At 34.1% G+C, this 17,433-nt stretch overlaps 1 protein-coding gene across 1 annotated transcript in view; it reads right to left on the reverse strand.

The window, feature by feature from the left end:
• ZNF804A (zinc finger protein 804A) overlaps positions 1-17,433 on the reverse strand; it is a 352,266-nt gene that overhangs the window by 76,003 nt on the left and 258,830 nt on the right. The window contains exon 2 of the mRNA XM_032755205.2: positions 7,727-7,870. Within this exon, the coding sequence (XP_032611096.1) occupies positions 7,727-7,870 (144 nt within the window). The remainder of the gene's footprint in view (positions 1-7,726; positions 7,871-17,433) is intronic.

A 17,433-nucleotide genomic window follows, 5' to 3' on the forward strand; every position in this document is an offset into this window, starting at 1 on the left:
CATCACCTTTTGAAGTAACCACTATCCTGAGTTTTGTATTCATCATTTTCCATTTTCTAAAGAGAGATTAATCACGTCTGTATCCTTGAAAATGAAAACATTACATTTTGCTTTACTTTGAAGAATATACAAAAGGTGTAGTCTTTGCAACCTTTTGTTCACTATTTTTATTTCTAAGATTCTTTCATGAAACACATACCTACAGTTAATTTGCACTGCAGAATAATTTTGCATTTTGTGAATATATCCTAATTAATTTACAAATATTGTTGTTCATACCTATTAGAATTAATATTAGGAATTTGTTTTGTTTTAATATATTAATGTATAAATTGACAAGATCGTTTTCCTGAGTTGCTAAATCAATGATACTCTCAAAAATGATGTGTAATATTTTCTATTCATCCACATTATCACTTGATATTATCAACCATTTTTTTAATCTAGCAGTTGTAATACTGTCACTTATTTTTGAACAATTTTTAATACACATATAAGTGTCTCCTTTTTTGTAAAATGTCCTCAAATATTTTTGTTCAATTTTCTACTGGGCCATTTCTATTTTTCGTATGTGTTCATATTTCTACAATAAAATCATAATACTAAATCCTTCTTGGTTTTGTAAGTTGCAGTTATATTTTCCCAATTTCTGGCTTGCCTTTTTATGTTATTACAAATTTCTAGTAATAAATATCATATTACATATAGTTAAACTTACAAAACTTTCACACAACACTTTGTGTTTGTTTGTTTGTTTTTTTACAGGTTCTTGCTCTGTCACCCAGGCTGGAGTGCAGTGGTGCAATCATGGCTCACTGCTGCCTCGATCTCCCAGGCTCAAGTGATCCTTCCACCTCAGCTTCCTGCATAGCTGGGACCACAGGCATGGCCCTTCATGGCCAGCTAATTTTTGTATTTTCTATAGAGACAAAGTGTTACTATATTGCCCAGGCTGATCTCAAACTCCTGGGTTCAATCAACCCACCAGCCTCAGTCTTCAAAAATGCTGGGATTACAGGCATGTGCTTTTAATATCTTCTATAAATTTTACCTATATACCCCAAAGTCATAAAAATAATTCCCTAGATATGTTCCTAAAATATATAAAGTTTTGACTTCCATTTTAAATTCTTTAATTTTAAACTCTTCATCTGACATTGATTTTGTTTGTTTATGAAGAAAAGATAATCTCTTTTTTAAAAATAGGGATAATCAATCATCAGATAAAAAGTTTTCGAAAGTATATCCCTTCACTATTGACCTGCTTTCTGCTCCTGTCACTTAATAAATTTCTAAATATAATCTTTGTGTCACAGCTCTATATTCTGTTCCATTCATCAATCTGTCTATACCTGTATCAACAAAACACATCTTCAGAATGTAGAACTGTATGTAATAGTCTTGGTAACTGTTAGGCCAGATCTCACCACTTTTAGTTATTTCTTCAGGATCATATTCATTCTTATATAAAAATTTTGGAATCAGCTTGAGAAGTTCATTACAAAAAAAATACTGACGTTTAGACTAAAAGCTTTGTTGAATCTGAGGTCAGTTTTGGGGCAAATTGATGTCCCTATGATTATGTCTATTTTTATATGTATATGTGAACAGGTTTTTGTCCTTCCATTTAATGCATTTTAAAAACAATTTTCTAACTTTCCTAATTCAAAGTTGTATGGCATTTTTAGGTTTATCATTTAGTATCATATATGGTTTATTGTTCTTCTCATTGGTATTTAATTTTGTTTTTGTTTTCTCAAAATTTGTTGCAAGTCCAGAAATGCAAAATAATAGCCAGACAACTTTTCAAATTCTCATTAGACCATCATAGGATCTGTGAATAATATAATGATAGCTTTGTTTCTGCATTTTAATCCCTATTTTGTTGTTCATTTGTTTTTGCTCTACTACCTCAGTATACCGTTCAAAGAATAGTGGCATTCTTTCTTCTCTTTTTTATAATCCTAAAAAGAATGTGTTTGATATTTCATCACAAAGACTGATGTTTCTTCATATGAAAGTTAGATAGCTTTTGTCTGATAAGCAGATCAGAAGTAAGATTTATTCTTGGTTTAAAATAGATTTTCATATATATTTGCTAAATTTTATGAAATAAATGCCAATCTAATGAAGATATTTATAACATTTTAATGGAAACATTTACTTTTAAATGCAGTTTGTATCTTAGTTTCCTTTAATAACTAGTGAGCTTTTTCAATCTTTTTCAAAAGAAACTAGAAGTAGGTCTTCATTAGTTCTTAATTCTTGAATGATAATTTTCTGTGTTCAAATTCTAGATTGCTCTATTCTGTTTTGAAAATCATCTATTTCTTCACTCTGGACACATAAAAGATTTTAGCTCTTGCTTTCCTTGTGATACAGTCTGGGTAATTCTTGATAAAGGTCTTTCATTTCCTACTTTATTTTTCTTCATCTGTTTTTATTCTCCTAGTAAACTAAACTAAAATATTAAATCGACTAATCTTTTATTTTCTTAAACTACTTAATTTTAAAAAATTACGGTTTGCTTTTAGGACATTTCTACATGTTCATTATAAAACTCATCACTGTCCTTCTAAAAGGTTCTTTGATGTTACTCTTGTTATACTTTTTACTAATTTAAACTTTTCATACATACATATATATTGTATTCTGTATTTAATGAACCCAATATCCAAGTAATTTTTTCCTGTTAATTCTCACTCTTGGCGATTTTTCTCTTGATATATATATATATATGTTTGTTTTTAAAATCTTTGATGTGAATTCCTATTTTGTTAATAATATTCAGTGGAAAATCTAAATTGAGTTTTGTTTTTTTTTTGCTGGAGTAATTTCTATGTTTCAGTCAAGACCTAAGTGCAGCTTTCACCTTAACCCAGAAATCATCATCAGAGTTTACCAACTGCTGTTCACGGTTCACTTTCCAGGTTACAAAGCTCACAGTGGTATCTACTCTTCATTCAATTTTGCTCTTTGTAGGTAATTATCACTGTAGGCCCAAGTTTTAGCCAGTAGCTTCCTACTTCTCAGCCTCCAAGAGTGGTGTTGGTAGCACGGGCTCTTTGGAGATATCATCCTTTATAGGAACTCAGCAACTGAATTAAGAAAATTGTATTGTGGAAGTTCTATTTATTTTGTAGTAGAAGAGTCCTTCAGAGTATCTTGTATGCTCTGCTGATGAAAGTGAAAATTCTAAGGCATTTCTGGAAGTGTTATTTGCTCTTAAATTATGTTCTCACATAGAAAACAATGTCAATCCAAACTATATCGAGATTAAATGGTTTTATGCATATGAAGACTTTTGTAGAGTGCACATATTATATGGAAATTGTTGCTATTATTATCATCAGTAGCATTACTCTTATGAAGGATGGACATTTATGAATGTTCAAATAACTAATTCATCTTATAACAGTCACAGCATCTTCATATGTAATATTCTCCTTACAAATAGTTTTATCTATGTGCAAATCCATAAATAAATCATTTTGTTTTTTGAAGCTCTTACCTACCACAAAATTGTGACATTACAAAATCTCAAAATGAATTTTGATACTAGCTTTTTTACATTTATATATATCAGCAGCATTAATTGGGTGTCTAAATTGTGTATTTTTTTAAGAAACAGTGAAAGACTTGAATGGCACAGGGAAGAGTTAACAATAGCACTAATTATGATTCTCCAGTTTCTATATATTTGGTAGTAGAGTTTCAGAGAGCATGAGATCAAAATATTGGATTTTTTCATGATATTTCCTCCTTTACTGAATTTTTACGTAGTATTTGATCTCTGCGATCATATAAAGCGTTATATACTAAATAGAATATCTCTGATAGCACTATCCAGTTTAAGAATTAGAACATATTTCACATACTTATGTCTCCTATGGTATCCCGTCACCCTACATCACCCCTTGAAGTAACCACTATCCTGAGTGTCGTATTCATCATTTTCCATTTTCCAAAGAAAGATTAATCACATATATCTGTAACCTTAAAAATGAAAGCATTACACTTTGCGTTACTCTGAAGCATATAAAATATAAAATCTCAAAATGAATTTTGATTCTAGCCTTTTTACATTTATTTATATGAGCAGCATTAATTGTGTCTAAATTATGCAAGACACTTCACTAGATACCGGGAAGATAAGGGCATGTAAGAAAGAGTCCCTGCCCTAAAAGAGTTACAATCAAACATCTTTTGAGTTACAAAGTTAAAAAAAATTCAAAGAAAGAGACTGTAATTTGTGAGCTATTGTAATCATATCTGTACCCCTGTATTTCCTTTTTCTTTTTAACCCTCTGTTAGCAAGTCTTAGTGATAAGTGAGAGAGATTTTAAAGTTATGCAAAGAGAATGTGGATGAAAGGAAACCGAATTTCCTTTGAAGTTTAGAGTTCAAAGCAACACATATTCTGTCATAACAGATTTGCAAAGATATATGAGGCATTCACAACAGCTTTTAGGTCAAGATTACCTGGTTGTGTTTTAAAGACTCTATTAGCCTACATGAACCGAAAACAGATTCTCATTGAGAGGCCTAAATAAAGAATGGTCTCAAAGGCAAACTGTCAGTGTCTCATTCTAGGAGAAAAAAAATTTTAGTAAGTAATAATAATAAGTTATTAAATATTGAGCTTTTACTATTTTCCATGTACTCTGCAATGCATATTAATGCACATTCTCTCATTTAATTTCCCTGAAAATAGAGAGTTGAGTTCATTGGGCCTTTGATTATTTAACCCAAAGTCATATGGCTGGTAAGAGACAAGGTTAAAAGTCATTCCATTAATAAATCCTCCTCCCTTTTTCCATTCACTTATTGGCCCTTGGAATCATATCTCTGTAGGAAATGAATGCATTAGAAGTATGCACAATTTGCCTTTTTCTAATTCCATTCAGGAAGTGCTCTAATTCCATGTAAGCAACCATATGACACTTAAGTGCTTAAGTGACACTTACTGCATACAAGTTGTAGGAAAGACTGCTTTTAGGAATTTGAAGTCCATATGGATTTTGAGTATATGGGTTGAGTGTCCCTTATCTGAAATGCTGGAACCAAAAGTATTTTGGATTTCAGAATTTTTTTTCAGATTTTGGGATATCTGCATTATAGGTACCCAGCTGAGCATCCCACATCCAAAAGTCCAAAATCCGAAATGTCCAAATGAGCACCTCCTTTGAGCATCATGCATGTCAGTGCACAAAGAATTTCAAACTGCAGAGCATTTTGGATTTCAGCTTTCCAGATTAGATATACTCAACCTGTACCTGTTTCTTGTAAAGGTATTTTCTATGGGAAGCCAAAAAGATTGCTTTGATCTTCAGAGAGCTTAATATTTTATGAAGAGATACTTTTTTGGTTGCAGGTATTAATAAGCATGAAGCTGGAGTTTTAGTTTTGTTTGCTCATTTGCTTTGTCTTAAGTATGTTTATTAGCAGCAAGCTGAAATGTCTCTCAAAACTCAAGGACAGGATCTGCATAAAAGTTGTACGAAAGACAGCTTTTAGGAATCTGAAGGCCATTTGGAATCAAAATTGCTATTTCCATACTCTCAATTGTCACAGGGTCACTCGTAACTCATTCTCTTATACGTTTGTTTTGTTCTCTCTTTATGCAAACCAGCTTTCTCAGCTTTTTAATGAACTTCACCACTGAACAATCCCTACATTTTTAAGTGTCAGGTACAGCCACTATCAGACATTAGGCATTTTTTTCTTTTCAATCACATCCCAATTTCAAGTTCTCAAGAGAGAAAAATCTGAATTTTCCATCTCCAATCTGTTTCCACCTCTACTTCATTCAAAGTGACCAATGTGTTAGAGTCATGTGGTAGAATTATATATTGATGGTCATAGCGATGACGTATTTGTTCAGAAAAAGGAGAGCGTTCTCTAGGAAGACACGCTCAAAGACGCACTATTATCGTACGGGGAAGGCATAAAAGATTCTATAGATTTTAATATTTTTGGCTACTGGAACATCATATCAAGTTGAATTAATCAATTATGACTGTGCTGTCTAACAGAGTTTATGAGTATTTTGATCGAGTAGTTGTTTTTAGGATTTGATCACTCTGAGCATTGTCAAAGGTGGGCCTCTAGAATACCAAAACTGCAAGCCAGATCCAGCCCAAATTCCCTTTAACTTCTCTGTATAGAATATATATAGTATACTAAGTTCTCTAAGAATAAGAAACTGAAAAGGCACTTGGGCTAACTTTAGTAAGTTTTATCTTCAAGACAACCATATGGCTAAATGAAGCATTCTTCTGCAAATGATAATAGATATTCTTATAACACACATATAAACACACACACATTTCCACATACCTACTGTACACAATGAGACGTGTAATAATATACTCAGGCTTTTAGATACATAGGAAAAATCAAAGGAATGACTTTCTCAGACTTAAACTCTTTGAAAGCAGCATTCCAGAATTATTTGATAAAACAAATGTCACTAACATTTTCACAAAATAATACTATTTCCTAATGAATGTTAAAGTTCAAATCAAGCAATGATATATTTATATGTATGTATTTTTATGTAAGAAAAGGAATATTTCCATCAAAACCTTTCCCTTAACCAGTGGGCCAATAGATCTACTACCAGGGGAAAGAAAGGCAAGGACAGATCATTAAGCTAAGTATGCATTAATCAGTGAAGTATGTAATTGAAGGGTAAATTCTTCCCTACACCATCCTCTCCAAGCACAGTGTAGTTGGTATGAACGACTGCAGGATTGACAGCAAAGGAAGTACACACGATTGGTTCATTATCGGTTAACATGATCACTTTCCCTACTTTTTCTTTCTTATAATAGATAACTCTGATTAACAGAAAGTTAGGGCAGGTTCAACTGCTTAAAAATGTACCTTTAAATTCATACTAAAATGAATACTCAGCATGGTATTTGAGGGTGATAGCTAAAATAGAAAATGTTTATAAATTAATGCTAATACTGTGTATTGTATCAAGTTAGCTAAACAATGAACGAAGTTGCATTGGAAAATATAAGGTATATTAGAAAGTGGAATTTGTATTAATTACATTTGTAACATTACCACTATTTTAAACTCATTTACATAGAGTGTTGAAAAATCTAGGATTTATCATTGATAGTAATAATTAATCTGAGATTTACAATTGACAATAAAATGAAAATATTAAAATGAACAAAATAATAGATATATTAAGTAGTACTCAATCAATAACCTAGGACCATTTGTAGCACACCCAATCTTTTTTTCACATGTTTTCATGGTAGTTTAAATCCAAAATGCTTTCTATGAAAAACTATGTTATATTTTATTTAACTTTGATAAATATATTTATATATTACATTTATAAATAACATGTAATAATATATAATATAATGCATAAATTATTGATTTAAATATTTAAAACAGTACATTTGAGGACAATAAGAGGATCATCACTTGTACAATATTGTTTTCAAAACACTTTTACTCATTAAAAGGCAATTGAATGGTATTTCTTTATGTTGATTATTTCGGACTTTGTTATTGGCGCCTTTTTTTTTTTAAAACAAAAAAGGATTTTGCTGTAAGTCGTCAAATTATCATCCCAGAATGATATATTTCAAAACTGTACGGCAAATTAAATAAGAATATCATATCATATTCACAGAGTCTGCACAATTAAAACTATTACACAAGTCCAGAAATGCCCTTTTGCACATCTCTTTCTTACCTGCTTGTGAGCATGGTCATATGAATTAATGTGATTGTCAAACTCCTGGTGCTTATAGTACTGCTTGTCACAGAGTTCACAGTAAAAATTTGCCTTCAGATCTTCCAGAGCTTTTGCTATGGTATTTTCCTTCTCAGCATAGTCCTGAAAAATAAAATTTCAAGGAAGGATACAATTAGCTCTCCCCTGTGTTTACTTTGTTCTAACAGTTGTCAACTATAGTACAATAATTAGAGTTAGAAACAGAATACAGCAAAGAGAAAAAGAAAGCAAATACTAGAAAACCAAGTTAGAATAAATTATGACTTAAAAATTAAAAGACTAACAGAAGAAGCCAAGATAAATAACAGAAAAATAGCACAAATGTGGAGGAGAAATGCAAATGATGGAAATAAATAGAAGTCCTTGATTGAACAAGTTCCTATGCTAAGTTAGCATAAAAACTGAAAATCACATAGCTATCTTGATTCAACTGTGGATTCCTGGCAATGAATCAGCTAACATAAAACTTTTCTATTCTGAACATGTAAAATGTGTTCTATTTGAAAAGGTCTATATTTGTGCACAAATATACAAGTTTTGTATTTTGTTTGTTTCCTTAATTATCTATATAGTAACATTATTCATTCCACCTAGGCATTTAACTGGACTAATTTTTTTTTATCCTGACCCATATCAATTTAGAATGAACATTAAAATAATCTCTATTTATTGGAAAAGAAAACACTTTTCTGCAGGTTATTTCAGTTATTTACCTAAACTGAAAAGGATTAAACTGCATAAGCAGATTGTTTTCATCATACTCACAGTAAATAAAGACAGTGATATAACCAAACCCCTGAGAAGATGAACATATAGCCAGTCATCATTAGCTTTTGTTTAGAATGCATAAAATGGCCAAATGTTTGACTGTGGGCTTTAAGTTACATTAAAGATAAGTTACTTGCTATTTCATGCTTATTTAAATGTCAATGAAGTGTCACAAATAATGGCAAAAGAGCCTAGCACCTCCTTGAAGCTCTTTCTTGCTCCCTCTCGCCACATGTGATCTCTGAACCTGCTGGTTCCCCTTCCCCTTCTGCCATAAGTGGAAGCAATCTGAGCCCCTCACCAGACGCAGTGTTCAATTCAATGTTGCCAGACATGAATAAAGTTTACACGTGGAAACATTGTCCAATTCTTTCACTGAATAAGTGAAAATTGGACAATATTTCTGCCTGTAAACATTATTCATGATGTGAAGAAGACCTAAACCTCAGACCTCACTGTAAAATATATTTCTAACTTCCAGATTATCTTATATACAACTCCTTTAAAATTCAAAATAACTAGGCCTGGTGCCGTGGCTCATGCCTGCAGTCCCAGCACTTTGGGAGGCCTAGGCAGGTGGATCACTTGAGGTCAAGAGTTCAAGACCAGCCTGACCAACATGGTAAAACGCTGTCTCTACTAAAAATATAAAAATTAGCCAGGCGTGGTAGCAGGAACCTGTAATCCCAGCTACTTGCAGGCTGAGGCAGGAGAATTGCTTGAACCTGGGAGGTGGAGGCTGCAATGAGCTGAGATCATGCCACTGCACTCTAGCCTGGGCGACAGAGCAACACTCTGCCTCAAAAAAAAAAAAAAAATCATAACTATATATTCAAGTCTCTTACATACTACTATAAAACACACTTTTAGCACTGATATTTATAAATAAAATGTTGTAGTCCTCTATATGGCAATGGCACTTATCCTCCTTAAATACACAAACTAGAAAGGACTCATAGTCTGAAATTAAAGCAATTTGTTTAAATTGTTTCTACAATACTGAAAAGTGGTTCACCAGTAATTTAATACATGACTAATACTTTGCTTATGTTATTGCACTGTATATTCATGCATACGTCACATATAATAAAGTTCACCATGGTTTGGGAGGCATACTTTGTAGTAATCAATGCATACATTTGCCATAATCCATAGCTTACTTTCTCATTTTAAAGACAATAATCTATTGTTATGTTTTATTAGTTGTATCAACTGCACAACAAAGGTGACTCTTATAGTTTGGATAATTTTCCCTTCCAAACCGCATGTTAAAATGTGATTTTCAATGCTGGAGGTGGGGCCTAATGGGACGTGTTTGGGTGATAAGGGCACATCCTTCATGAATAGATTAACACCCTCCATGGAGGATTGAGGTAAGTTCCTATTATATTAATTTTCTTGAGAGTTGGTTGTTAAAAAGATCCTAGCATCTTCCTGTAGCTCTCTCTCGCTTCCTCTTGTACCATGTGATCTCTGCACCCACCAGCTTCCCTTCCCCTTCCATCATGAGTGGAAGCAGTCTGAGGCCCTCATCAGATGCAGATGTCAGCACCATACTTCTTGCACAGCCTGCAGAACCATGAGTCAAATAAATCTATTTTCTGTATGAATTACCCAGCCTCAAGTATTCTTTTAGAACAACACAAATGAACTAAGACAGTGATAAATCACAAAATAACTTGTTTATGCACAATTCCATCAATTTCAATAAGTAATGCACCATTTCTCAGCAAATTTGTCAATTATTCCTACTTATATTAATTGATTCTTCCAATATGTTAAAAACACTTGGTTTAAAAAGGTAAAAGTAAGTAATATAGACCCAAATTGTTTACTGAATTTTCAGTAAAATCTTCAAAATAATCGTTTATGGATTAGTCAATTTAAAGGAAATGAAAATTAAGTAATATGATTTCATGGCTAAAGTGTTTAAGGCAGAGATAACATTTTAATCAATAGAGGAAATGAAAATAATTTTGGGATTAAAGCTGAATTAGCTCTCTGGACAATCTTAAACCAACAGAAATTTCATGGTAAACTAGTTGATTTTCCCCATTCATTATAATTACAATAAAGCTACTTCCTCTTTCTAAATATTTGATTAGTTCTTATTATGTTGTAAGGTTTGTTTTTGTTTTTTTTTTAATAAGATTGATATTCCTCTACAGAAGCAATAATTGGTTTCTGTTTACCCAGTCTACAAAAGTGGGAAGGTTTTTAGTGGAACAGAATTCTTGGTCAAATTGCATTCTTCAAAAATATTAGCTTCAGCCTAGATTTAAAATTAAAAACAGTAATTTAAAAGTAACTATAGCTAACATTTAGCTAGTGCTTATTTAGGGTCAGTCACTGATGAATAATTTCTATGTACTAACTCATTTAATCCTGATTCTTTTCATTTCCTCACTTTACAGATGGAAATAATGAAGCACAGGAAAGTTAAGTAGCTCCAGGATATAATGAGCAAATGTTCACTCCATATTTAAACCCAAATATTCTTGTCCATAGCATTAAATTATTTTTAAACTTTAAAGCACATAAAAAAGAGAGAAGAGTATAATAATCCCTATGTATCCACTAATCAGCTTCAAGAACTATGAACTCAGGATCAGTCATGATTTATTGTATCCTATCCCATCTCATACCCTTTCATCCTACCCAAATAATTTTTAAATGCCTTCCTAGCTTTATATCACTTTATCTGTAAATATTTCAGTATATATCTCTAAATTAGAATGACTTTTAAAAAACATAGTCACAGAAGCAATATCAGACCGAAACAAAGTAACAAAAACAGTAGAGAAACCACAATCATTTTTTATTGTCATCAAATATCCAAGTCAGTGTGTGCAAATAGCTCCAATTCTCTAATATTTAAAAACAGGTTTTTCAAAACAAAATTCCATTAAGGCCCATATATTACCATCTTCTATGCTTCTTAATCTCTTTTATTCTGTATTTCCCCATCCCCATCTCTTTGCTTTATTTCTCATTACAATTTATTTTTCAGAAAAAAGTTAAAATTATACTTCACATTTAAAAAATGTTAATAACTATAGAAAAGTTACAAAACTATGATAAAAGACTCATATGATTTTCACTTAAATAAAATTATTGTTAACATTTTGATATATTTGTGTGTTTTGTTGCTTTCTCTCTATCTCTATCCTCCTCTAAGTTATTAAAAGAAACATAGCATGGCCAAAGTTAAGTTTGCAAGTGATAGCACAATTACAAACATTTGAGCCAGACTTTCGAGTTGATGTTAAGTGCAATTAAGGAATCAAGGCTGTGTTCTAGAAAACATTAGCAGAGTAAAAAAGACTTCATTATTGTATGTGCATCTTAAGGGAAAGGAGTCATATGTATTGTTACTGATCATACATTTAAAAACATGTATGTAGACAAAATCAGTCCTAGTTAGACTGACATGTTCCATGACCCCTCTCTTTCATTGTGGCTAATATTGACACAGGCACTGACTGAGATTTTAAAGCACATATTAAATACAGCCATCCCACTGCAGAAAGTAAGAGACACATTTGAGTGAGATGAAAAAGGAGCACAGCTGTTCTTATATATGCAATCCAAAATGTTTCCCCTCTATCTGGTAAAGCCATTCCAGGTTGAACTATGAGCACTGCTTCTGTACTGTGTCACTGACAGTGAAGGCACAAAGTGAAAAAGAAGGACAATCTTCCTGCAACTAGTCAGGTCATTTTAACTCAGCACTTTTTACATGTATGTAAAAACAGTAAAGGTTGAATCCTTTCTTTTAGGGAAGCAGTATGCATATACCTCCAAGTCATAAAATCACAAATCTTAATTGGTGACCACAGCAACTTGGCAGTACAATAAATTTTGTAGACAGCAAAGTGAAATAGAGAAGATAATGGTTTACCCACACCCCAAGGACAATCTATCCCCCAATACTAAAATATGAATAGCACCAAAGTAGAACCTTGAAGGGAGAAACATTATTTTCCAACATGACGCAATTCATAGCGGCCTCATCATAGCATATGGCCTCTTTCCTTAGGTATTCTTAATCGCGTATATACAAGTAACCTTCCCTGACAAGTGTGAGCTCTCTGAGGGAAAGAATTTGTACCTGTTTTCCTTACTGTTGTATTTCCAGAGCTTTTAGCAGAGCCCAGCATTAGCAGACACTCAACAAATAACAAATAAATGACATTAGGACTGCCCTTTTTGTCTTGAAAATGAGTATAGAAGGAAAGAGGGTCAATGTCAGCAAGATGATGGAAAATAGGACTCCCTAGTGTTTATTTCCTGCAGAAACATCAATTTAAACAACTATTCACACACAAAAATATCTTCATAAGAGCTGAGGAAACCAGATAAGAGATTATAGCACCTGCATATAGTGCAGAAATAAGAAAATACCCATTGACGAATGTAGGAAAGATAGTATTACATTACCTATGTCACCCTTCCACCAACTCCAAGCAAGAAAGCATGGAGAGATATATTTTCCACATGAAGAAGGAGAGGAATGTGAACATGGGACTTTGCTTCGGATCCCAACACCAGTCCTGTCCCCGAAAAAAACTATTGCTGGGCAGGGCCCCAGAGCCCCAAATTCCAGGACAGTACCTGTGGACTAAGCCTCTAGATCTGCTCTAGCACCAGGTTAGATTCTGCAGCCCTAGGCTCCAGGCCTGAGCAACAGACTTGATCTTCAGTCTGCTCCACCACTGTGCTGACCTCAGAAGCCCCAGTCTCTGGACCTCATCTAGCACAAGGCTGGCCCACTGCAGCCTCAGGCTCTGGTTTGCCCATACCCTAGGCCAACCCCAAAGGCCAAAGATTCCTGAATGCACCAGCACTGAGCTTGGCCATTGCCCCAGGCTTTGGCCTTCACCAGCTAAAAGTCTAATCCTGCAGCCCCAGTTATTAGGTCAATACCTACAAACTCAACTCCCAGGCAAGCCCCTGCAGATACAGGATCCAGGTCCAGCCATTGCCATGCCACTGCCTGTAGCATCAGATTCCAGGCTGATACCCACCTACAAGGCCTCCAAGTCCACCCTGGCACTAAGCAAGTTCCCATAGTTGCAGAAATCAGGCTATCCTTGCAGACTCTTCCTGGGCCTTTCTTAGCACCAGTCTGATCCCAGTAGTCAGGCTCTGGATCAACCTAGTGGACCCATGTGCTGGGCCAAACCCAATGCCACACTGGCCCCTGCAGCCCTAGTCATTAGGTCAGCACTTGAAAATCCAGCCTCCAGGCAAGTTCCTGTGGATATAATCTAGGTCCATTAACTGCTAAGCCAGTTCTTGTGGTCCTAGACTTCAAGTCTGCCCTAATGCCAAGTTGGCACTTCTGGCCTCAAACATCAAACAGGTAACCATGGACACAGGCCCCAAGACTTCTCTTGTTTAACCAGGTTCCAGGCTATTGACTGAGGACCCAGGACCCAGTCCAGCTCTCAGTCCAGTTCTCACAGACCAAGCCTCTAGGCCAGTACCTATACATCTAGCCTCTAGGCCAGCATCAGCAGATAAAGATTACAGGCAAGTCCCCATACCCTGGACTCCAGAGGACCCAGGGCCAAGGCCCACCATAGTGGCCAAGGCACACACTGTGGACACTGAGGACACTGAGGGCCCAAGAACACCCCTGTAGACCCAGGTTCCAAGCCAGTTCTCCTGGACTCAGGACCCAGACTTTTTCCTATGGAGTTAAAGCTCTATTTTTATCCCAATGGAACCAAATGCCAAACCCATCCTAGTGGGTAGCCAGCCCTTGAAGACTCAGGCTCATGGCCCACCCCAGTGCCAGGGCAGCCCCTGTGGACACTTAGGAAAGCCATAGGTACTAGGCCCACTTACCTCCTGACCTAGGAATCAGGACAACTCTACTGTAGGTTCCAGCAATAAGCCAACTGTTGAATCATGCCAGGTGGCCTGCTCAGAGTCTCTGGACAGACTGACTGGAGCAGGGTTTCCCAGACAAAGAATCTGGAAGAATAAACTACTTCTAATGCATACACGTCAATGTAAGGCAATAAGAACCATGAAAAACCAAGGATACAGAAGAACATCACCAAAAGAACAAAATCTCCCACTAGCTGACCTAAGAAAATAGAGATATAAAAACTGCTTGAGAAAGAATTCCAAATAATTATTTTAAGTAAGCTCAGTGAACGTTAAGAAAACACAGAAAAATGAGTAAATAAAATGAGGAAGACAATAAATGACCCAAAATAATACATTTAACAAAGAATCAATAATATATAGAATAAAGCAAATTCTACAGCTGAAAAATACAATGAATTAAATTAACAACGCATTAGAGAACATCAACAGCAGAATTCATCGACAAAGAAAATCTGTGAACTCAAAGAAAGGGTATTTAAAAATATACAGTCAGAAGAGAAATAATTAAAAAAAAGAATAAAAGATCCTTATGGAATTTATTGAACAGCATCAAGACAGCACATATTTAAATCATAAAAGTATAGAAGAAGAGAAAAAAAGGGGGTAGAAAGATTAGTTTTAAATGTAATAGCAGACACTTTCAAAATTTGAAGAAAGATATAAATATCTAAGTACAGGAAGGTCAAAGATCTCCAACTGTCAAAAATTAAAGACAAAGAGAAAATCCTGAAAGCAGCAATAAAAAAGAATCAAATAACATATAAAGGAGGGCCAAGAAAACCAGCAACATATTTCTCAGCAGAGCACTTACAGGCCAGGAGCGAGTGGGATGAATTACTTAGGTGTTGAAGGAAAAAACTATCAGTTAAGAATATTGTGCCCAGCAAATCTGTGTTTTAGAAATGAAGGAAAGTTAGACTTTCCCAGACAAACAAAAGCTGAGGGATTAACTTATCACTAGACTTGTCTTACAAAAATGGATAAAGGGAGTTCTTCAAGCCAGTAACATGAAACATATGAAAGTGTAAAACTGACTGATAAAAGTGAGTATTGCAAAAGTAGGTACAAATTCAGAATAATCTAATAATGTAATGCTGGTGTATAGACCATTTATATATTTAGTATGAAAGTTTAAAAAAAATTAAAAATAATTATCATTACAATAATTAAAAATACACACTATTAAAATATGTAAATTAAAACATCAAAATATATGTCAAGATGGAGTGGAATGAAAATGTAGAGTTTCTTAATGCTCTCAAAGTTAAGTTATTACCCTTTTTTTTTTTTTTTTGAGACAGAGTCTCACTCTGTTGCACAGGTTGGAGTGCAGTGGCGTGATCTCGGCTCACGGCAATCTTTGCCTCCCAGGTTCAAGTGATTCTCCTGCCTCACTATCCTGAGTGGCTGGAATTACAGGCGTGTGCCAACATGCCCTGCTAATTTTTGTATTTTTAACACAAAATTAGGGTTTCGCCATGTTGTCCAGGTTAGTCTTGAACTCCAGACCTCAGGTAATCCACCCGCCTCGGCCTCCCAAATTGCTGAGATTACAGGTGTGAGCCACTGCACCTGGCCTAAGTTGTTATTATCTTAATGCAGCCTCTTATAACTATAAAATATATATTTTTAAGTTTTACAGTAACCACAAAGCAAAAATATATAATAGATATACCAAAGGTAAAAAAGCAGGAATAAAAGTCTATCACTAGAGAAAAAAGTACTTCGTCGCAATGGAAGGCATCGAGAGTGGAAGAAAGAAACAAAAGATCTACAAAATAACCAGAAAACAATTAACAAGAAGACAGCAGTAAGTCCTTACCTATCAATAATTACCTTGAATGTAAATTAATTAATTTGTCCAATCAAAAATATAGAGTGGCTGAATACATTAAATAAACAAGACCCAAATATGTGCTTCCTGTAAGAGATTCATCTCACATGTAAGGACACATAGAGGCTGAAAGCAAATAAATGAAAAAAGATGTACATGCAAATGAAAACCAAAATAAGTGGCTCTACTTAGATAAGACAGGCTTTAAGTCAAAAACTGAAAAAAAAGATTAAAAGGTCATTATATAGTGTTAAATGGGTCAACTTAGTAGAGGCTATAACAATATAAACATATAAATATTGTAGTATATAAATACATGAAACTAATATTAAATATCTGAGGGGAGAGATAGACTATAATATAATAATATTAGAGAAATTCATTGCTCCATTTCCAGCAATGGACAGTTCATTCACACAGAAAATCAATAAGGAAACATGGGACTTAAACTACATCTTAGACCAAATGGACCTAACCAACATGTACGGAGCATTGTATTCCATAGTAACAGGAAATACTTTCTTCTCAAGTGTGCATGGGACATTCTTCTGGATAGCCTATATGTGAGGCAACAAAACAAGTTTTAATAAATTCAAGAAAATTAAAATTATATCAATCTATTTCTGATCACAATGGTATAAAACAAGGAATCAATAACAAGAGATATTTTGGAAAGTATGAAATACATGGAAATTAAACAACATGCTTCTGAACAACCAGTCATTGAAGAAATTAAAAGGAAAAATTTAAATTATCTTCAAACAAATGAAAATGGAAGACAATGGAAAATAAAACCAAAACTTAAGGAATGCAACAAAAGCAGTCCTAAGAGGAAAGTTTGTAGCAATAAATACCTACATCAAAAAAAGAAAGATGTCAAATAAACAACATAATATTACACTTCCCAGAACTAGAAAAAGAAGAACAAATTAAGCTCAAAGTTAGTAGAAGGAAGGAAATAGTAAAGACCAGAACAAAATCAAATGAAAGAGATACTAGAAAAACAATAAACATACATAACCTACCAAGATTGAATCATGAAGTACTGGTTGAGTATCCCTTATCTGATATGCTTGAGACCAGAGTGTTTTGGACTTAAATTTTTTTCAGATTTTGGAATATGTTCGTGTACATAATGAGATATCTTGGGGATGGGACCCAA

Source organism: Hylobates moloch, unplaced genomic scaffold, assembly GCF_009828535.3.
Source record: "Hylobates moloch isolate HMO894 unplaced genomic scaffold, HMol_V3 SCAFFOLD_1, whole genome shotgun sequence".
NCBI classification, from domain to species: Eukaryota; Metazoa; Chordata; class Mammalia; order Primates; family Hylobatidae; genus Hylobates; species Hylobates moloch.